The sequence below is a fragment of the Populus trichocarpa genome, chromosome 17, assembly GCF_000002775.5.
Source record: "Populus trichocarpa isolate Nisqually-1 chromosome 17, P.trichocarpa_v4.1, whole genome shotgun sequence".
In the NCBI taxonomy this organism is placed as follows: domain Eukaryota; kingdom Viridiplantae; phylum Streptophyta; class Magnoliopsida; order Malpighiales; family Salicaceae; genus Populus; species Populus trichocarpa.
The window spans coordinates 8,954,384-8,977,638 of record NC_037301.2 but is presented as its reverse complement, the minus strand read 5'-3'; the positions used below and the strand labels follow the sequence as shown (position 1 = coordinate 8,977,638).

The following is a 23,255-nucleotide window of genomic DNA, read 5'->3' as shown; positions in this document are numbered from 1 at the left end:
ATCTAAAAATGCAGTGATGGATTTTGTTGAGTTCATTGAAGAAAATAAGATGTAAACATTTGATGTGAGTAAATATTTGTAGAAGGGGTATTTCTCAGTTGAATGGTGGTGGTTATTGTCCTAGAAGTGGTCGGAGATGCCACATTCAATCACTTGAAAGTGCTTACTACATCAATCAAAACTGTTAGGAAGAAGCTAAACAGTAGCCAAACGACGCGTCATTTAGGTTAAACCCTAGAAATTAGGGTTTTTAATTTGAGATTTGACAAATTTCACTTTAGTACCTATTCTTCTAATTGCACCTGTAATTGCCTCCCAAATTTTTAATTTCATGCAATTTCACCTCTACCAAACTTTATCATCAACCCCAAAGTTCAGCGTCTTTTTTATCTTGGTCATTGGTTTCTGATATGTAAACATGAACCCTTAATTGACCATCAAACTTTTAATTTTCTTCATTTTGTCTCCTGATTTGGTCAATTTCAGCCTTTATAATTTGATGCCTTTTTCAGTTTCATTAATGGTTTATTTATGGTTTTGGATTTCTTCAATCAAGTCCCTAATTGCCCATCAAACTTCAATATTCTTTCAATTAAACCCATGATTCATCTAATTAAACCTAAAAAAAAAACCAATTAAGTCCCAAACTTTAATTTATCCCAATTAACACTTATATTGACTCCAAAAACTGATTTTCCTTGTAATCAAGTTCTCAACAAGATTAATTAAGCTTTACAAAATTCTCATTGAGTCTTTACCTATCCAAGTTTGTATTTCTTTACCGCAAATAAAAATATTTTCACCAATAGGACCCTTTGTTAATTAGAATTGGGCTGTCAATTTTGCTAATTTTATACATTTTGGTTCTTCAACCTTTTTATTTGTCATTTTGCTCATTTACCACTAACTTCGGCAGTTTTGTAGGCTTTCTACATGTATATTCTCTTGTATTTTGGATTTTATTTTTCTATTTTTTCTTTTTTCTTTTCTTGATTTTTTTGTGGGGTCAAAAGTGAGTAACAACAATTTATAAGACAAATAAGAAGGACAAGTTGGTATTGGAGGACTTGGAGACCCTATCCACTACCTAGGTTAAGCTAAAGAGGCAGTTGAAAAGGGATAAAAATAGTTAGCTAAGGCTTTTTGTTATAATAAAATATCTATAGAAGGAGAATGAGAAGTAGAAACGTAAATAACTGGTGGCCAACTTGATTTGAGAGAGAGTTGAGGCCAAACAAGAAACCACCTAACTAAAAAAAATGAGTAGCTTTTCTAAGGAGTCACACAATATATTATAAAGAAGTTGAAGTTTGTAAGAGGTCTTTATAGATAAACTCTACAGACGAATGTCAAACTTGCACTTTTTCAACAGGTATAAGAGGTTTGCATTGGATTTCAGTCCAATGTCTCCCTTTTTTCAAGAAGAGCTTGCTTAAAAGTGAATAAATACTCGAGTAGGTAAGGAAGACGTCTTATGGGATGAGAATAAAATTAGGATAAGATCCCATAAGACAAGAAAGATGAAGTCCCATCTTAGGCTTAGGGAGAAATGGTCCACCCCTAAGTTGAATAAAGGTGTAACTTGATATAAAGGTCATGGAAGAGACCATAAATGAATACCTTATACAAGTATACTAAAGACTCAATAATTTCTTGATTTCTTCTTGTCTACCCTTTTTTTTAATCTTATTAATCAAGTTCATAGCTCCTTTATTTTGGTAACCTAGGATTTAAGGTCATTTTTTGCATTCTAAGATTTAAAATCCTATGTAGCTCTTTTGTTAGATTTTATAGTTGACATTTGGATCGTCTTGATCATTCTTAGATGGGTTAGGGATATGATGTCATGCTGCATTATAAGATTTTTACCTGGGCAAGATGTTTTTCTCATGCTCATTTGCTATTTACCTTTATACACAGACAAAGTGGCCTCTTTATGCTTGAGAGTGATTTTGTCTTAATAGCTATACATGATATTTTCTTATACTTTAAAGGCCATTTGCCTTTATATTTGGGGCAATGTGTTTATTTAGGAGAATATACAAATGACAACTTTCATGAAAGCTAACACTATTAATATTTCATAATTTGTTGAAGTCTTTACAATCTATTAATTATACAAATAAGGGTGGTTAAAGTGTCATGCAGGGAACAAAGTATTCCTTTTTTTATTTTTCAAATGGTAAGTGTTGGCCTTTATGATATAGGTGACTTTATAGGACCTATCCTATTTAAATGCTAAATTTCCATCACCTTCTACATTTCTTGTGGCTTCAAGTTTTCTCAACATAAGATCTCTTATATAAAATCACCTTTTGTTTTGCTCAAGCATTATGGTATTGGGTATCTTCTATCAATATACCTTGATGCTATTAGTCAAATCTTTTCTAAAAAGTCCAAGTTGGTCTTTAATTATTGTTTATTGGCTGAGATACAATCATAGCCTTGATTCCATATGTTAGTAGGAATAAAGATTTTCCTATTAAGGATTTTTTAGTAGTCCTATACACATATAGAGTTTCATCTAATAGGTTAGCCCACTCCCTTTTTATTATCTAATTTTTTTAGTCTATTCAAGAGGCTTGTTTCTAAGCTTGGTTTGCCCATTTATCTAGGGATGAAATATCAAGGAGTTTGTGTATATCCTTCCTTTGGAAATGCTCTTTCCTTTTTTTTTTCTTTAATTAAATTATGGGTCATTATCAATGATTAGGACTTTGAAAAGTTAAAATTAGCACATTTTATTATTTCACATAAAAACAAATCACTTTGTTGGTTGTGATGCCAATTAAAGCCTCAACCTCTACCTCTATGTATTTGATGAAGTAACCCGTATTACCTTTTCGCTAAAGCCTTTGAAAAAGGACCTAATTTATCCATTCTTTATTAGGAGATGAACTTATGGAGATAGAGTTATTTTTATTTTGATGAAGGGCGGATAAGGGATAAAAGTGAACCTTTGGCATTTATCACTTTTCTTGACTAGCTTGGTTGTATTTTAGAGGATAATGGCTAATAAAATCCTACTCGAGTAACTTGGTTAGTCAACCTCGTAATTATTATCTCGTACTAGACTTAGCCTTGCAATTCAAGTCTCGTACTCTATTATTAGAGAAATGGAACTCAAATTAGAGACCATACTAGTACACTTACTAGCTTAGACTAATAAGGATTATACCCACCCTACATTCATTAATATTAGAGGTCATGTCTACAAATAAATTTCAAGACTTGTCTGGTGAGGGTAGTATAGAGACTTGCTCTTTCTTAGGAGGTTCACTAAAAAAGTACTTGGTAATAAATTACATAAATGCTTATGCATTGATTGATGGCTTACGTTGATATTATATATTTAACTCCTCTTCACGCTTAATAGCTTTTTAAATCGTCCTAGACATATCTAATTTTTAAAGGATTTATTTAAATGGATGGTTGGTAAGAATAATGATTTGGTGTATTTGGAAGTAAGTCCTTCGCTTTTAGATTAATGTACCAATAACAAGATCACCTTCAAATTCTTAATCTCGGGATCCTCAAGAGCTTTACTAGTATAATACAATGGTCTTTGTACTTTTTTTTCCTCCCAAATAAAAGTTTCATTGGCCATTATGCATGTCATTCCAAGGTATGGAAATAACTATTCCCTATTTTTTTTATTAGAAGAAGACTTTAATAGAGGAGTAGAAAAATGAAAAACATATTTTTCCTGGTAGAAGATGAACTGATTTAGAGTATTCAGTTGATTGATCAATCCATGTTTAAATTTTAGCTAGTGTGAGGCCACTTATGGATTGATGCCTAGCATATCAATCCGGTTGAATGATAAATTAGAGCTTTGTATTTACAAGAGCTTGGTTAGGGTGTCCTTTTATTTAGAGGTCAAAGTTAACCTAATCTTAGTGATGAAGTAAAAGTCCTATTCTTATAGGACCATAACTTGAAGTTTTTTGGTAACTTCAATGCATATCTCTTTTCTTTCAAGCATGTGTCCTTGTCCTTTTATGACTAGGCCATCTTTCCTCTTATATAAAAAGAGGTGTAGTTTTAGAAAGCTAATTGATTATCTCTTATCATTGTTACACTACCACAATCTTTAGATTTACCGACGGAATTTTCCATCGGTATTTGCACTATCATTTCGTTGGTAATTAATTTACCAACGAAATCACCGACGGAAATGCTCCGTCAGTGAATCTTGTATCGGTAATTTTTTGTCCGTCGGTAAGTCCGTTGGTAATAAAAAAATATTATTACCGATAGATTTACTGACGGAAAAAGCAAGCAAAAATAAAAATTACTCGCTTCATCCCGTTGATATTTCCCTCGACAAAATACCATATGCAATTCTGTCGGTAATTATTTAAAAATATTAAAAAAAATCTATTTTATAAAATTATAAAATAATTAAATTAATATAAATCAACACGCCATAATACTCAAAATGCTTGGAAAAAAGAAGAAGAAAATCAACTGGAACAAATTTGCAACAAATAAATTCAACTAAAAAAAATCATATGAAAAAAAATTTAAAAATCCTATAAATAAATCAACTAAAAATTGATCTCATATGAAAAAAAATCCTACAATAACATTCTTACAATTATTAAGAATAAAAAAAATTAAAAATAAAATAAAAAACAAATATAGTGAAAAAAACATGAAAAAAATAAAAAATAAATTTTACCTTAATGTAGTTGCAAGTGAAGCTAAGAAGAGAAAAAAAAATTCGTAAAGTATACTAATTTAAAAAAAAATGAGAAGAAAAAAGAAGAAAGGAGAAGAAGACATACCTGAGCATGGAGGAGAAGAGAAGGAGTTGAGGAGAGAAGAGAAGAAAAAGAAATGGATATTGATGTTTTTTACATGTGGGGGAAAAGAAGAAGAAGAAGAAGAAGAAGAAGAAGAAAGGAGACGGGTCTGTTATGAAATTAGGGATTCTAGAAATTTTTTGTCGGTGATTCCCATTGTAATTGACATGATGAACAGTGTTCACAGTTTACCAACGGTTTTACCAACGGGGTTTACCGACACGTCAACATTTTTTTTTGCTTTGTTTTAATTATTTTGTTTCCCACTATAATTCCCTCGGTATATATCGAGGGAATATTGCCGTCGGTATATTTCCGACAAAAGTATTCTCTCGGTATTTCCATTTGTATTTATTAATTTTCTAGTAGTGTTACCCCGCCTTTTATTGGGAATTTTATAGCAAGATATCTAGTATTGATGAGTGGTCTCTCAAGAATTGCATTGTATGACAGTTCCATCCTAATAACCATAAAAGTTTGATAAATGATCCAACATTTAAGACGAGTTCTAATGGTGATTCAAAATTCTTGTGGCTTCCTCTTCTATCACTCTCTTTCCTTCTATACTTATCGATGAAGTTTTGAGATGAGTAAGTTTGGAGATATTTAACCCCTTTTAGTTAAACACATCCTAAAAGAGGATATTGACTACACTTTCATAATCTATGAGAGCCTAGGAACATGGAAATTAAAGAGTACAATGTTGATCATAAGATCAACTTTATAGTGATATGCCACCCATTCCCTATCTTTTAAAGTGAAAATAAAGTGTTTGTGCTAGGGGCTGGGAACTCACATGGCTTTCAGGACCTACTTTTCATGTTTTTTTTTTCCTTTGTTAGAGTTTTCCAGCCAATAACGCCTAACATCACATTGATCTTAGGTAGAGGTTCTTAGTAGTCATCAATTTCCTTCTTTTTTGCTCAAGATACTTAATGAACTACTAGAGATAAAGTTGACTAATTAGCCTTTATACTTCATTTTTCAGGGCAAAACACTCTTTTATGTTGTGTCCCTTATCATGATGGAATAGATAATACTTTTTTGAGTTTTCCTTTTATAGGAGTCTCTTTGTGATTATGAGTTTTAAGAGCTAAACTGGGCTCTATACGTGTGTATTTCAAAAAATAGTGTAAGGATGATGGTTATGGAATTCAAAGAAGAAGAAATGTCAGCAAGAAAGGCTGGAACCTAGCACCAATGGGTTCATAGCTACTTATATAGCCATGAATCCCATTTATTGCATAAGTATGAGGGGTAAAATGGTAAGGCATGATATTTTATGTCATAACCCATTTCTAGGTTATTCCTCAAAATCACTTCATTTTCTTCCAATACAAAAAATAAAAAATAAAATAAAAACTCGCAACGTGGAGAAAGCAATCGATAAGGATCTCAAATATGTGGAAAAATCAAGCTACAATTATGAAGAAAACTCGAAGCCTAACACTACACCATTAAGCAGTTTTACCGACGGATGCATTCCATCGGTGTAAGACACACAATTTGTCGATAACATTTTTACTGATGACCTTGCCGACGGAATCAGTCTGTCGGAATATTGATCATCGGTAATTCACATTTCCATTGCTACTTCTGCCGGGAAAAAAACCCAAACACCGACGGTCTTACAGACGGGGGAAGCGTGCCAAAAAAATATTCCCGCGAGAACTTTACTGATGGACTTATTCCGTCTGTATTTCCAACAGTAAATCACCGACGGACTATCCGTCGGTGATTGTGGCATGGGTAGTAAATATTTCAGAACTCTCTGTAAAATACAGACGGAAGCTATTCGTTAGTAATGTCAACAGTACAAACCGACGGAATAACTCTGTCGGTGATTGTGGCATGGGCAGTAATTTTTTGCAACTCTCAGTAAAATATCGACGGCTCCATTCCGTCTGTAAGGCCGTCGGTATTTATTTAAGAATATTTTAAAAAATATTTATTAATAGTAAAAAAATCTAATTAACCAAATAAAATTGTATTAAACATTAAAAATATAAAAATAATGTTAAATAATATTCATCCAAATATTCATTACAAATTTAATGTGTTTCAAAAACAAAATTAAACTATATTAACGGCGGAGCTGGAGGAGGAGGAGGCTGGTTGTTACCGGGACCGTACGACCAAAAAGGGGTTGCACATGTATCATCACCCATCCTTGATCTAATGTCCATGACCATTTGACGGGTTGATCATAATCCGTCGAGAGTCGTTCATATCGTTGTTTCAAGGCCATGAACTCGTCAAACTAGGTGTTGGGTGCTCGATACTAATGGAGAGCTCCCAACGTTGAGACACTACGGGCCGCCCGCAAGTTTTCGGTCATAGTGTTGGAAGGCCCGTAGACCCGATTTTTATCGGGTCCATCAAATGATCCTACCTCCATCCACAAATCTGGATTGAAATCCGGATGGGTCGAAGGATCGTCCCTATATCTCTCCCTCAACCGACTATTATAGGTTTCTTGAAAATTAAAAAAAAATCATCATATTCTATTCAAGAAAATAATAACTTATGAAATAAAATGATTGAACGAACATACCATAAAGTGTTGAGGACGGTTGTCCACGAACTGTTGCACCCCCTTTTGGTGGTCTTGACTCCACACGTGCGTCTCTACAAACAACTCCATTGGGCTCGGCTCACGTCCAAGAGACGTAGCCTGTAAGGAAACAAAAGGTTGCAAGTTAAATATATTTATAAGCAATAACAAATTAATTAACGATATATTTCATTTAAATTAATCTTACCATCTGCTTCGCATATGCACTGAATGAGATGGAGCCGCCGGTGTGCGTGGTCACCGAACCATGAATTTGCCGGTTCCGGTTGTCAACACCAGACTGTGAGCGTCGTGCGAACCGCTCAGACGTCATGTGCTCAATATATTGCATCCATATATCCCCCTAGATGAATGGCGGTTTGAATTTCCGCCAAACCGCCACCTCATTCCAGCATTCTAGACCGTTATCTCTCACATATCTTTTTGCTTTTTTTTTGTGTCGTACCAAACATCACGCAACCTACTTCCATAGTAACAAATTAGAATTTAGATCATAAAATTATAAAACAAAAAATGATATTATTTTCGATGTTACCTAGTTGTCGCGTGATTCTCCCATACCCTCCTCACAACATTGTTATCCGCGCTATCCCACTAAAATTTGTGCTGTGTATAAATAATTCATTTAAAATAAAAATAGTACAAGCTATAAAATTATAAAAATAATTTATTAAAAATAAGCTGGAAATTAAAAGTTAACACCTACCTGAAATCGTCAAAACCATGCATCAATATTAGGTCTCCACTCAGGATGTCTGGAAACCTGACTCCATTGAAATAATGGAATCTTCATCGACGATTTAAATGCCGATGTTATTGTTCGGGCAGCCTCAATGTTTGTGAACCTGAAATTAAATAAAATTAATAAAATATTAATTAGTTGTTCATAAATTATATTATAAGTAGAAAAAAACTAAAACCTAAACAAACTGTCATTGAAAGGTCATCCATCCATTGTGCCTGGTACTTGCGGAGTGAATTGACCCTGCTGTGAAGGCACACTGGCTCTGCACTATGAAACCGCGCTAGAAGAAGCAGCATCACAAGTTGGCGTAGGTGCCTCTTCCTGATCAACACCTAAGGATAAGTCATCCTTGCTGCTAGAAGAACTAGCTGCAACTATCTATTGACGACGTGTTGTTGATTTTATTTTACGCATCTACACAAATTTATACGAATAATTACATAATTACAAAAACTTTAGCAGCACCTCCCCTATACTGGAGACTACCCAGAGTTTTCAAACTTGCAAATCTTTACAATAACCACAAATCAATTGACTCCATTGGAAATTCTTATATACAACCTAACATCTATAGAAATTTAATATCTATATATTTCAACTAACATCTATAGAAATACATAAATAATAATTAAAATTAATGGAAATAAAAAAAAACATAACAAGCAATAATAGAATAAAATTAAGATAAAATAATGAAATTTAATTCTTCATTTTCAATTACCATTTCCATGGTAAATTCAACAATAACAATTAAAATTAAACAAAATTTTCAAATAATTAATACAATACAAACAATAAAATAATTAAATTTAGCATGGAAATGGTAATTAATCGGAGAACGGATGTTATGACCACGTACAAAAGTATAAGAAACTTGAGTGCTTGTGTTGAGAAGAGGGGGAGAGTTGGGATAGGTGGTTGCAGTTTGGGAGGGGAGAGTTGGGATGGGGAAGAAGAAGGAGAAATAAAGGAGGAGAGAGTCGGCAGAGTGTGTATATATTGGCTTTTATCAATGGAATCACCGACGGACATGTCCCATCGGTAATTCCCACGGCGAATGGGTCACGTCACTGTATGGAGAACCTGGTTTGAATCCCTCGGTCATTCCGTCGATAGACTCGGCTGAAAAAATTCCACGTCATCACACTGTTTCAGCTTTTCAAAATTCTATATATTCCATTGCCGGCAGAATCTATTATGTCGGTAATTATTACCGACAACAACGGTCTGTCGGTATAGACTGATAAAATTAGAGATAGAATTACATTCCGTCGGCAATTTCGTTGGTTTTCGCTGATTTTCTGGTAGTGTAATTGCACCCCATTATGCCAAAAAATGAAGAAATAATGCAATTTAAAGGTTAAATTAAATGATTATTAGACGAATTTGTATAAAAATTAAGTCCAAGGACATAATTAAATTTTTAATAAGCCAATTTGATTTAATCATGAGCCAAATTGAAGTTTAATTATGTTTAAGAATTAATTTGGGTACAATTGAAGGATTTAATTAAGTGCAATGACTTAATTATACTTTAAAAGGGTCCAATTAATTTTATTAAGGGCTTAATTGGTGAAAAATTAAGTTTGAGAGTTCAATTTAGGCTTCATTAAGAAAATTGGAAGTTTAAGAGACCAAATTTAATTTTTACCAAGTCAATTGATTGAAATCAGGGGTAAAATCGTAAAGAAATTAAAGTTTTGAGGTTAATTAGGGGTTAAATTGAACAATATCGCAAGTAAGAACCATTTTGCAAAAGACACTGAACTATAGGGGTTTAATTGACAAAAACCGAGATGAAATTGCAGAAAATTGAAAGTTTGATGGTCAATTAAGGTTTAAATTGCATAAATCCTAGACCAAGGACCAAAGTGAAAAAGACGCCGAAATTTAGGGTTCAAATTGAAGTTCGGCAAACACTAAATTACACTAAATCAAAAGTTTAAGGTTAATTGTGGTAAAATTGAACAAACTTGAAAGCTAGAGGACTAAATTGAACTTTGGCTAAAATCCCTAATTCAAGGCTAAATGATGTCGTTTTGCATTTAAACAAAAGTGACCACAATCGTTTGGTCACTATTCATTGTCTTCCCCGATTTTACTCGAAAAAGCTAACGGGTGGCTACTTTTCAAGTGCAGTTAATGCATCATATGTCCATCAAATTTCACCAATCTTGCACGCAAATAATCACCTAACATTGCTTTACAACCCCATGTGGTCCGTTCAGGTTGATTGACACCACATAGGTTGCGACATCGACCTTAAGTTGCCAACTCACGCAGCCTTGAACTATCAAATTTGACAGTTCTTGGTGACTACTTTAAACCAACGGTTGAGATCCTTCCCAACCGAATCAAGGGCCAAAACTTCCCCCTCTTCCACCCCCTATAAATAGGGTTGGATTTCATGGTCTGAGCATGAATAAAATCGAGTTCAAAGTTGTCTAAAAACCAGGCTTCCCCCATTTTTTTTCTTTGCAACGAGTTCTCTCCCTACTTTCTCTCTTCACCGTGGCCTTCGTCCACCACCACACTTACCACCGGCTTGACCACCATCATCTCCACCAACCCAGCTCCTCATCAGCGGCGGAGCAGCCACAACAACCTCCTCTCTCTCTCTCTCTCTCTCTCCTCTGCAAGCTTTTTCTCCTTCTTCCACAACTGACACCAACCACCACTCGTTCCTCCAATTTTGCCTTAAGCCACCAGCACATCCACCCACCTCACGCTAGGCCAGTGACAACAACTCTATCCCCCCCGCCAGGTCGCCTTCCATTTTTCTTTCCCATCATCTACAACTGGGTAGTTGCATGCAGAACATGAACTACTGTTCATGTTCCGTAAAATAACTAACCTTTAGGGTAGGCCGGACCCGTTCCAGCCCATCCTAAATGGCTGGGCTGGGTTCGGCCCGGCCCCCCCTAAAAAAAAAGATACCCGTTGGGCCGTGATCGGCCTAACCATTTTGGATCGAAATCAGTCCATCCCAACCTTTTTGGGCTGGGTCCGGCCCAACCCATATTTTATGATATTTAATTATAATAATATAATATTTATTATTATATATTAAAAAAAATATCCAAAAAAAATTCAAGTGGCATTTTAAAATATTTGTGATTTTCTCAAATGTTTTCCCACCAACTTTGTATAATATCGGGTTGTATATTTACACTGTAAGATACAAACCCAGTATTAAAATACCAGGCTTTCTCCAAAATATTTAAAAAAAAAATTAAAAAAAAATCTCAAAACTTTTAAATTAATTTCTATTTTTAAAAAAATATTTTTTATTTTCATGCATACGGTCAAATCCTGAAATTTTTCTAAGCATATCTTCATAAAAACAAAAATTGCATCTTTCTCATGTTTTAAAATGCAAAATGGATATCATAACTAGTTTATGATTATCCGTTAGGGTTTGGTTAAAATATCAAAAATCATTTACCAATCTTTTTGTTCATTTTATGTTAGGGTTCAGATGTAGACTTTAATATCTGTGGGGTGTAAAATTACACGATAGAATACACTCTCAGGTATTAAAGATACAAGGTGTAGAAAATACGATACTAAAATTCAGACTTTAGAACGGTTAGAAATTAACCCGATAAGGTAAAGATTCTTTCACGAAGAGAGATCTGTCTTAGGCCTTAGAAAAAAACCAATAAATAGAAACCCGACCTATAAAAACAATCAAATAACAGTGCAGCTTATCTTAGGTAGGGTGCACTGGGGGGTGATGCGTTTTTTTCTTATACAACTAGTTCCTTATCCAGTCTCTCGCAAACCATAGGTTCCTAGTGACCATAATATTAGGTGGCAACTCCTAAACCTTAATCATAATTTTATGATTAAATTCAAAAACCCTTCCCAACAATATACACCTCGTCAAGAGGGGCGATCAAGCTCGTCGTCGCTCTTGGCATCGCAACACCCCGCAACAGTTTAGACATATGACTTGGGCTACTCTTTAAACATGGAAATGATAGTATTTCAGGTAGGTTTTTTCTTTATATAGGTACACATGTTATTCGGGTATACAATAGTCTATCTCTGTATTTATGTTTTGTAAAATAATTTGTTTGGAAAAGTATTGTATACGAAAAATGAGTATGAAAAAAAAACACAATTAATTGCTTATGATGCTCATGCGATGATGATAAAGGAAGTTTTGTTAAATTTGGTTTGTCTTTAACAATGAAATATTTTTTTATTAAATAAATTTCAATCAAATGAATCAAACGTAGAAAATATTTTATAGAATCATTTCTTTCCTAATCTTTCCTTATCATAGAGTCCAAGCATACCGTCATTCTGTACCTAAGTGGAATAACGACTGGTATAAAGTTTATTTAATCTATTACTTGGGAATCAGTGGCATCCACATGGCATGAAATTGTGATTATACATGGCATTTTGGTGAACAAATGGCGTGTAAGGGTGCTCGAGGTTTAGTCAAATTTAGCTTTTTGCCTGATGGGGTTTGCAAAGTTAAGCCAGACCTAGTTTTTACGAGGCTGAGAGGAATTTAACTGGGCCACGATTTGTGTATAAATGTGAAAGTGGTGATGTTGCTATTGGTTAGTGTTAACACCTGGACCTAGATTGCATGCGTGTAGGGAGAAAGCAGAAAGGAAGAAAAGAAAATAGAGCCACGAGGCACGTACGTCCACGACAGAAGGTAGGGTGACCATGGATAAGGTTTCTGGTGTGACTCCATATCATACCAAGAAATACTTGCTGCCTTATGGAGACATCATGCATGAACATGACATCACAGAATCAAACAGGCATGATTCTTGTATAGGAAAACTCAGAAGAATTTGTAGGGTTAAGCAGACCAAACCAACCACTCATGGACGTCACAGGCTCCATATGGTAGTGATGATGATAAAATACCTCAAGGATTTGGAGGTGTATATATATATATATATATATATATATATGATCTTGCCCTATCATTTTTCTATGGAGGAGTAGCTTTTGAAAACAGTGTCCTTGACAAGCAGGAGTGGATTTCCTGTTTTTCCTCTTTGATTTCTCTATTATACACGGATTAAAACCCACTTCAACTGTTCTTGACAACCTATTTATCTCTCGTTGATGTACAATATTTAAATAAAACTTTTGAATTGTTGTGTTTTGGAAACCTAGCTAGACTAAATGTACTGAGTTATTAAAAAAAATATTATGGCGTGTCAATATTCATAGGAAAAATATTACATGTTTCGCTGATTAAATGACTTTGACCCTCAATCAACTAGTTTGAATATATATATATATATATATATATATATATATATATATATATATATATATATATATATATATATATATATATATATATAACCTCTCATCATTATCTCGACTTCGATACGTTTATGAGCATGTGGCTCTAAAATATAATGAAAGGGTAATGTTAGAAATTAAGTGATGTGAGAATAGATGACCTAATTAATATGCAAATAGTTGTTCTTTCTTAGTTTGTATGACATGTCAAAAGATTGAACTTTTGAGTTAGAAAGAGTAAAGCATTGCTTTTTGATGGACTTACCCCTTAAAATATATATATATATAAAAAAAAAAAACAAGAGTAAATTAACAGAGGAAAGCAGTCTCCATTATAACTTAACTTTATCGGTGGAGCAACCAAAATTAAATAGGAATTACGAAGCTACAAAATTAATTTAAAGTTTGTCTATGTACATAATTAAAAAAAAAACTATAAAAACAAAATTACTCCAAATAGATAGAGTAATTAAATAAATTATTTAGAAGTAAAACCACTAAAAATATTTTTTTAGTTGGGGCTTCCCCGGTATGGACAATGAAGAAGGTGGTCTTTTTTTTTATCTTTATTAATTTTTTTATCGAATTCTTTTTAGCTTTTTTTGCTATTTTTTTAATTTTATTCTTTAATAATTTATTGATTTTAAATTGGATGTCATAATTATTTCAGTTTGCTTTCTATAAAGTTATAGTAATCTCAAACGAATATCTTAACATTTGGTTAGTATTTAATTTTGCAAGTATCTATTTTTATTATTATAACACTAAATAAAAAAAATTAAAATGAAAATTTTAAATCAAGTGGAGTTCATGATCCTGGTTGCGGATTTGGTGAGTCAAGCCGTAAAACTCAGGTTCTCCATTATATAGTCGTCTCAATTAAAAAAAAAATTATCATCTTGAAACATTTTTTAAAATAAATTAAGCCAAGCTTTTACTATCTGTCTAGGTTGCCTTTAGACCTGTCATTTCGACTGAGTCACTTAAAGACAATTCTCATATAGGTCAATTTTAAACCCGAGCTAAGAAAACGAGATGTGAGGTTTAAAATTGACCCATCGGGTTAGATGTAATAACAATATTGAATACTTCTCTCTTTTTTTATTCCATTCTTCCATTCTCTGTTTTTATTTTTATTTTTCAACATTTGGTTGATTTTGAATTGATTTTCATAATTTATTTTGGTTTATTTTTTATGAGATTATTGTAGTCTCAAACAAACATCCTTTCATTTAGTTGATGTTTAATTTTGTGAGTGCTTATTTTTGTTATCATATCATTAAGTAAAAAATAGTTTTTTTAAAAAAATAAAATTGTTAAACTGGAGTCCATTATCCGGGTGGATCTAATATGTTGTCATCTTAATATTGAAAACAAATATCATCCAAATTACAATTATTGATCATCCAAATTACCTTTGAACCGACCAAGTTAACTAAATCACGTTGGAGTTGTTAGTTTTTTCAAAATACATATATGCAACAAAAATAGTAAATTTAAAATTTTTTTAGAAGTCACAAGTGTTAGACAGATCTAAAATTATTTAAAATTTATACAAATATTACCTAAAGATAAGTTGTTCTCAAATAGATATGATAAGATTGGTCTGCTATCATTTCATATCTCATATAGAATCTTATCAATAGATTTTATTGGAATTCTTTTTTAAAAGATAAGTAGTAGTTTATAGGTATAGCCCTAAAACAAAGGTGAAAGGTTTGTTTAGCTGATTATGGACTGCTTCATATCAAATATAATGCAATTTTTTTTTCTGCAGGAGTTTAAAGATTTCATAAAATAAATTATTTTTTTAATTCAACATTTTTTATTCCTTTAATATCTTCATCTTCAATAATAGGTAATCATATTACAATTGAGTGCAATTTAATCTTGTTGGATCGAAATGACAGAACATTGGAATGAGTTTTGGGTTCTCCAAAAATACGTGACAAACTGATCAAGGAAATGTAGCAAACATGGATTTATATAGAAATCATTCATATTCTACCTAACGTTTGAAAACAATATTCTACCTAACGTTTTGGGTTCTCCAAAAAGATGTACGTAATAAAATAACTTAATTACTTTTAAAAATAAAAAAATATTTAGCTTTCAACCGGGAGATTTTTAGTTTTTTCAATTTTTTTAACATAGTAAAAAAGACAGAATTACCTTTAAAAACAAGAAAAATTAACCTGATATTAAAGGGATTTTTTGAAAAAGAAGACAGCATATATATATATCAACTAAATTGTGGCTGTTTAGTACACTAATGTAATTAATTAACTTCATGCCGCATGATTGTTCTGCTCTGAATTAGTCTTGGTCCTGAGATTAATCAATTAAATACTCTTGTCACACAAATACTCATTCCTCAACATGTCCAAGAAAATCTATTTTTTTCGAGAAAGGAAGTAAAAAGAAAATAATTCAACACAAGGTTACCTTTTGTTTGTCTTTTTTTTTTTTTTTTGATTTACATGGGGTGTCCGGGCCAGCTTACGCGCACCACGACTATTCCCCACGGCCCACTAGACATCCTGCAAGCCCAGGAGCAGGTAAGGCACCGCGGGGGTGACAGGCGTGCACATAGAGGGTCGAACCCGGGACGGGGGCGGAACAAGTCCACGATTGACCACAGCAGCTAGACCCTCAAGTGCTGTTTGTCTATTTTCTTGCTCGTTGTGGTTCTGTGTGCGAGCCAAGTTCTTGATGCTTTTGGCGTTATTGTTTTCCCTTTCTTTTTATAAGATTAGACATAGGCCGTCTTTGAAAGAATTTATAAAAGCTAACATTTAAGGTTCTCAAGAATGGATTCTCCATGCAACAGAAATAATGGATGCTTTAGTTTTAAGGCAGATAGGCTTCAAGATAATTCTCCATGATGCTGTTGTTGATGGGAAGCTTGTAGGTGTTTCTTTTCTTTCTCCTTGTTGTTTTATAAATTGTAATGGAGGAATTTGACACAACAATATAAAAACAAAGAAAATGGAGAGATCAGTTTATTTTCTTTTTCCATTTTGGATTAGGGTAGTAATTTCTCAGGAACTGCATGGTTTTGAACCCAAATTATTGGGTTAGACTTGCTAATTTATGAAGCTTTTTTCAGAGAATTCCAGACAAGTTTGTGAGGTAGTAGGGAAATTGTCTCCCACTGGTGCTGCGTGGGAAATAGAATTGTTCAAGAGCATAACCAATGACATGGAGCCTGATGTCGAGGGACAGCTTCAAGAACCACTGACAGAAGAAGCTCATGATGATGTCTCTTTTCAAATCATTACGATTTCCCCTGACTCAGGAAAACAAAAGAGAAATTCCCATTCCCATGTCCTCAGCATCATAAGAGGATAAGTCTCAATTTTACTAGTAAAATTGAGAGCACTTCAATAGGAGCTGTATTATCTGTGTTGAAGCAAGATGGTACGATATTGCTACTTGCACAATGTTTTATATGAGACCAATTGAAGTGCTTGCGCTGTGTTTTTAATGCTTTTCCATATCTTAAAATGGGTTTGCTTCACAACTCAACGATTTGATTTTGCAGAACTCAGGCAACAGAGGCATTTCTTGTCAGCAGAACAGAAAACAAAAAAAAGGGATGCGGGTGCTCACAGATGGTGAGAAAACTAATGCTCTTCAGAAAACTAATGCTGCTTTCCAATCCACGAATCCCTATATATATCCTTCTAGGTATAGCTGCTCCAACACTTGCATATGATGTTTTTATTTGTTTTCTCGAACCTGACCTTAAAACTTGCGACCTGTCGGGTGGGACAAGAGGTCCCACGTCCAAGCCATGAAAACCAATTGGTGAGGCAAGTGCTTCCAAACTTTTTGCTACTTATTAGACCCCGACCCAAGTTCTCAGGAGGATGAACCTTCTCTTGGTCTTCTCTGGTATTTTTTTTTTTTTTAATGTTCGTTGCAAGCATCTTAACAAGACTGATCAACAGGAGGTAGAATCAGCTTTCTCACGTTGAGTAGAGTACCATCTCGTGTCATCTTTGACTAAAATGCACGTAAGAAAATGTGAGAGGTGTTGTTCAATCCTTATCGGGGACATTAAAGGGATTGTATTAGTGAATAATAATGTTATTTCCAGAAGTTTCTCTATGGAGAGGAGGTGGTATGCCAATCCCAATGGGTTTACTTTACTACTCCTACAGTGCCAATGCATCAACAAGGGGAATAATCCCACATACGATAAGCCAGAATTCTAATTTCTTGAAACCTGTGGGTTTAGATTCTTACTTTTCAGCTGGTAACCACAAGTGCCACATTATCATGACATTTTCACGAAATATATTTTCTGTTCTCTTTCTTACTCGATGGAGAATCCCTCATCTGCTGATTTGTATTCTTTTTTTTACTCCTATTCTTTACGGATACTTCAATTCATTTCTGATTTTTTTTGTTCTTTCTACTAATACATTCCTCTTTTTATCCAACAATAAAAGATAAAGAAAAAACCAAAGTATCTACCATAAATAATTAGCAACAGTTATAAAAATATCAGCTACTTTTATATATAGAAGATAAAGCATGATCTAAAAAATGTTCTGTAGCTAGATGAAAAATCTTTTAAGAATCCGATGAAAGAAACTCTGAAAAGCTAAAAATATTCAAAACCGCAGGTAGCTCCACATCATTAGCTATTCCACTTCCTTTATCTAGTTCGGTACTTTGTCCCTCATTGACAAGAAAACCACAAAAGCAAGAGAAATTTCAATTATCTTCAGCATCATCGTCTTCATTGTCATCTTCAGCGTTGTCGTCGTCGTCGTCGTCATCATCTTGTTCATCGCCATTTTCCTATAGACAGACATCGTTCATGTCAAGATGACATGCACAGCATTGTCAAACCATAAAAGTAGCAGCAGCAACTTATTATTGCAATTTCCGACTCTTTCAAAGCTAAAAAGATATGAGTGGAAATGCAATTGGGAGACTAGGAATATCAAAGTGCCAATGTTAGGGAATATGACGTTGAGAAGCAAACAAATACACATGCACAGTTCAATGATTGGTCGGGGGGAACGCTGGTGCAGGTACCACTACTATTCAATCATAATTTAAATAACCCTCAATTTATAAGGAATTGAAGTACAGTGATTATGATTATAAGCTATTTATCCAAACTTAGATTCATGTGCTATGCTTAAGCCTCAAAAAGAATGCTTGCGTTTCTGTTAATATTCTAGACTGCAATCACTTCTAATAATTAGTTCTGATCTCCATCAGAACAGATTAACAGAACTTAAAGTTGCAGCAGCACACAAACGTGTTCCCCATTGCCCATAGCAAATAAAACATTCCATGTTAGATCATTTGATGTTAGCAGTGTTTAATAAAGCACTAAATTTCATGGAACTAGAATCTGCATAAATGCATATGCTATTTCTATGGAACTTGGCTACATATAGAACTCCAACAGGTCAGTTGCTCGCTCATCAGATCCAGTTTCATGGAACTAGAATCTGCATAAATGCATATAACCCCACTTGCCCCAGTCTCGGTCCCCTCTACTTTCAAGTATTTGTTTCACCCTATTATGAAAAAACTTACTCTCTCTCTTTCTGAGATTGAAAGAGCTAAAAAATGTACCTAAAACTCAGTTTTCATGTAAACAACAAGAAAGACCATGAAGTGACTAAATGCAAACATCAAACAGTGCCCAACTATAAGACACACATGCATGCACACGCGCGCGCGTGCGCACACACATATATATACATGCATGCATAGTGTACATGTGGAAGTGCTCTCATGTGCATGCAAGGATGTATATATTGAAATCTTAGCTTCATTACCTCTTCATCTTCATCTGCATCAGAATCCTCTTCATCAGCTTCCTGAAACAATAAAATAGAGTGACTTGAAAAATTAACATATTTCTAAAAAAGAAAAGGCAGAAAATGTGAACAGAATGAAAATGAAAATCTATGATAAAAAAAAAATTATTAAAAAACCAATACATTGTTAAAGTACTTCAGAGGATTAGGCCACAAGTCCTCCTTAATTATCTCTGCAACCTGCAATTTTGGAGGAAAATCAAAATTAGTAAGACAGTATGAACTAGATGGAAGCAGTTTAACTTTAATCCAATTGTCCCAGATTAAGCTAATGTAGGTGAAAAATTGAACATATTTATACACTAAAATAGAGTCAAGCATAACAGAACACAAACTATCAAATCATCAATTTACACTATCAACATGCTAAATTAATAAAGCAAAGGGCATCTCATACCTCATCATGAAGCTCAGTGATCTCCTTCTGTTCAGTTTCAGCAAACCAACTGAAGAAGCTGCACCATCAAATAATTGATGAGTACATCAATGAGAACATATACAGCGAAATAAAAACAGTAACCATATATGTAAAGATAATTGCTCTCTCAATGTTTTCTGTCTCTGCAATTTAAGTTGAGGCATGAGAATAATTATAGAGTTCTAGAGTAGCTCTCAAATTAAATTGCTTTTATATTTTGTATTGGAAGGTTCAAGAATCTGAAACTGTAGATACCAAAGAGCAACAAATCACAAGATAGCAGATCAGATCCCAGTATCAGATTACATGAGGAATATCTTTCCATTTTGTCCTAGGTGATACAGCCTTTGTTTTTAAATGACATCAATAGAGAGAGTGAGCAATTGAAACAGGAAGGCTAAGGCATAATCCTACAGTGAGATAGCACTAGGGCTTTCCAATTCGTTGAAACATTGACTAAAAAACTCCTCGAAAATCCCCTGAAACACTAGGGTTTTCCAATTCGTTGAAACATTGACTAAAACACTCCTCGAAAATCCCCTGAGCCAGAGGTCCATACAGAGACAAAAATACTGATCTAAAGCTCACAGAAACTGTTTAATTGATAAAGGTTGATTCAGTTTCCAATTAGGCACCTCCAAACAACAGCATACATGCTGCTTATCACAAAATTCTACAGTCAATCCCCATTCCGTACATGACCAATACAGGTGGAGGGGCATAGTAAAGTGGTCTGGCAAGCCAAATGAAATTGTGAAGGATAGACTACCTAACAAATTTATAGATTTTCAGGTTAACGGATTTATGTTTCACATCAACAAGCTTCTGAAATAAAGGTTGAATTGTCTCCCTCCACCAACTGAAGCATGCAAGATAAATATTTTAGCTTCGAAGTTGGCATCTGAATTCTGATTAACCTACTTCAAAGTTGAGCACAACAAAGGTAGGTTACTGTTTTGGCACATTAAGTATTTATTCCCTTAAATACTAATGTATAATTAATTAGATATCTCAATTAATATTGTGAAATCATAGAAGATTTTGCAACTCGTTGCCATAAACCACATGTTGCTTTTATGCCCATGCCTCAGCAAACCTTTTTGGTGACAAAGCATAAAATATGAAATTAGCTGTACCTCTGTTTTTTTATAACAACAAATGGCTTAATAAAGCAAAGAATGGTTAGAGAATAACCTCAACTCAGCCAAAGGTCGTTTGTTTCCTTTTTTCTCATGATTGCCTCCATTTGCAGTGCCCTTCACATGATAGAATTCACAATCAACTTTCTACAATAACACAAGCAAGAGAGGAAAGAGTAAAGGATGCCACAGAGATTATAGATAAGCATTACCATGCCCTCCTTCCACTTTATGTCTGTACCGGTTATCTTAGTTGTACCCTCATCAGAGAATGTAAAGGTTTTTATCAGCTTTGTATCTTCAAAATGAGGATTCTCTTTGAAGTTCTGAAAATTAGAGTGACAAGAGAGAAAAAGGAAAGACAAGAAAATAATCAGCAGTAATTCATCAACACTAAGGTCATGAGAGCAAAATAAGAGATAAATAGCATTTGAAAAGAAGAAATGAATAAAAATTAAATAACTGCTCATGAAAAACAATAGAATCCATTCCAGAAACAAGAGCAACATTAATCAAGTGACCCCCAAAAAGAAAGGGTGGCAAAAAATACTTACAAATGTTATAGAATACCCTGACTTCACATCTTTGGAATCCTCCACGTGTAGAGAATCCAGATACTTGAAGATCTGTATCAACAACAGAAGACAAATGAGTCCTTTGGGTGCAAGAATTCATTGTCAACATAATTATTGAATTAATAACTTTTCATTTCAATTCAATGTTAATAACCAATAAAGATTCCAGATATTTTTTTTGGGTTACAATGGCAGGAAATGAAATTATACCATCCCAACTTCGCATGAGAGCATGCCACTGGATTAAACACTCATTGATATTGATATCTTGAACATAAATTGAAGGTAATAAAACAAAATTGCAGCTCCAAACAACCAGTTAGTGATGGATTACATAAAAAGTAATAAAATGAAATTCAGAATTCAGGTGACAAACCTTTTGGTCATCCTCAGTCAAAAGATCACAAAGGGCAGGGTGACTCAGGAACTGCATCAAGCACATGTCACATAAAGGTTAGAAACGGATAGCCAATAGCTAACTCAAAACAGAAATATTAAGAGTGTAAATAGGTCACTCACAGCAGTTAACCAGAAGTCAGGAATACATTTGATGATATCATTCCTTTTAGTGTAGACAGGTCTGCGAACCTCATTGTACTTCTGCTCAATTTCCAGCACTTCATCACTTGCTTGTTCATTAATCTGTTCAATGTCAAAGCAAATGCCAGGAATCATAAATTACATTTCCTATTAAAAAATCTCAAAGCATACCCTGATGGTCTACTCCAGTCTCGCATCAGAATTACAAAGAAACTGCAATACATTCAACAACGGCAACAATGAAAGGCATATACAGCATGTATAACCCTTTTATGTTTTCTTTCTTTCTTTCTTTTTTCTTTTTTTGGCCTACCAATTAAATGGAGTTCAATTAATAGCAACAGAGTCTCCATTTCCAAGGTACATACAATCTCACCCAAGAAATAACAGGATTGGAGCTAGTAATTCATGACTCACAAGGTCAATTCTCCGAAACAGACGTGTAAAAAACTTAGATTTTCAGAACATCAACTTGGCCATTCACCTAAGTTGTCTTTAAATTGTTAACCTAAGCAAAAAGATAATTTATCCAAGCATTTTTTTTTTCTTGGTATTGTTACAATAAACCCAACAAAATCCGACAGACAGCTTCAACCACCCACCCACACCCCCCCCCCCCCCCACACACAAAAAAAAAAAATTAGATATATATGACTTGAGTAAAAGCATACACAGAGAGGAAGAGAGAAAGAAAGGGAAAAAAAAAACCTTCTCGAGCTCATCCTGGAGCTCTTGCAACTTCTCAATGGAAATAACAAGCTCTCCATCAATGTGATCAGTCTCTTCTTCTTCAGTGACCTTTAGTTTCTTTCCTTTGTCAGCCACCATTCTCTTTTGTTTTTCAAAGAAAACAAAAAACCTTAGCTTTTGTCGAGAGAATCCCTAAAGAGGATTTTAGGGTGAGTTCGGCTTTTCTTGTACTAGCAAAGGCGAATTCGCAGCGAAGAGTTAGCGGTGGCTATTTATACCCACCAAGACAACCAAAGTACAGCTTCACTTCTGTGCTTGATATTTCATGCTTCTCCGTCTTCTTCTTATTTTTCTCTCCCTCTTTGTTTGTGGGCCCCATGACTTAGGGTTTAAGAGAAGGAAAAGCGATCAAAAGTAGTAATTGGGCTGAAATATATTATTCTCATGTGGGCTTTGAGAGGTTCTCACCTTTTTATATTGCAGCCCATACCCATTTTGATACCTCACTAGTTCTTTGGTGAACAGAATTAAGATTAAATGTTCTGGCATAATAATGAGTTTAATTATTAGGTTTAAGGAATTAAAAAAATAATTTGTAATTTTATGAGCAACTCTTTTGCTAGAGTT

General features: G+C 34.0%; 1 protein-coding gene and 1 long non-coding RNA gene across 2 annotated transcripts; one reads left to right on the top strand and one right to left on the bottom strand.

The window, feature by feature from the left end:
• Positions 1-16,034: 16,034 nt before the first annotated feature.
• Positions 16,035-17,741, top strand: LOC7482462 (uncharacterized). The gene is made up of 3 exons (XR_002978599.2): positions 16,035-16,321; positions 16,524-16,834; positions 16,959-17,741. It is a non-coding gene; the product is annotated as an uncharacterized LOC7482462 (long non-coding RNA).
• A 174-nt stretch (positions 17,742-17,915) lies between these two features.
• LOC7495963 (NAP1-related protein 2) lies at positions 17,916-22,996 on the bottom strand. Its single transcript, XM_002323809.4, has 10 exons — positions 22,647-22,996; positions 21,918-22,040; positions 21,775-21,825; positions 21,378-21,449; positions 21,036-21,149; positions 20,879-20,940; positions 19,664-19,721; positions 19,390-19,446; positions 19,225-19,266; positions 17,916-18,226 (listed from the first exon to the last, which is right to left on the bottom strand). Exons 1-10 carry the CDS (start codon positions 22,764-22,766, stop codon positions 18,140-18,142), a joined length of 786 nt encoding a protein of 261 aa, XP_002323845.2. The 5' UTR covers positions 22,767-22,996; the 3' UTR covers positions 17,916-18,139.
• Positions 22,997-23,255: the final 259 nt, after the last annotated feature.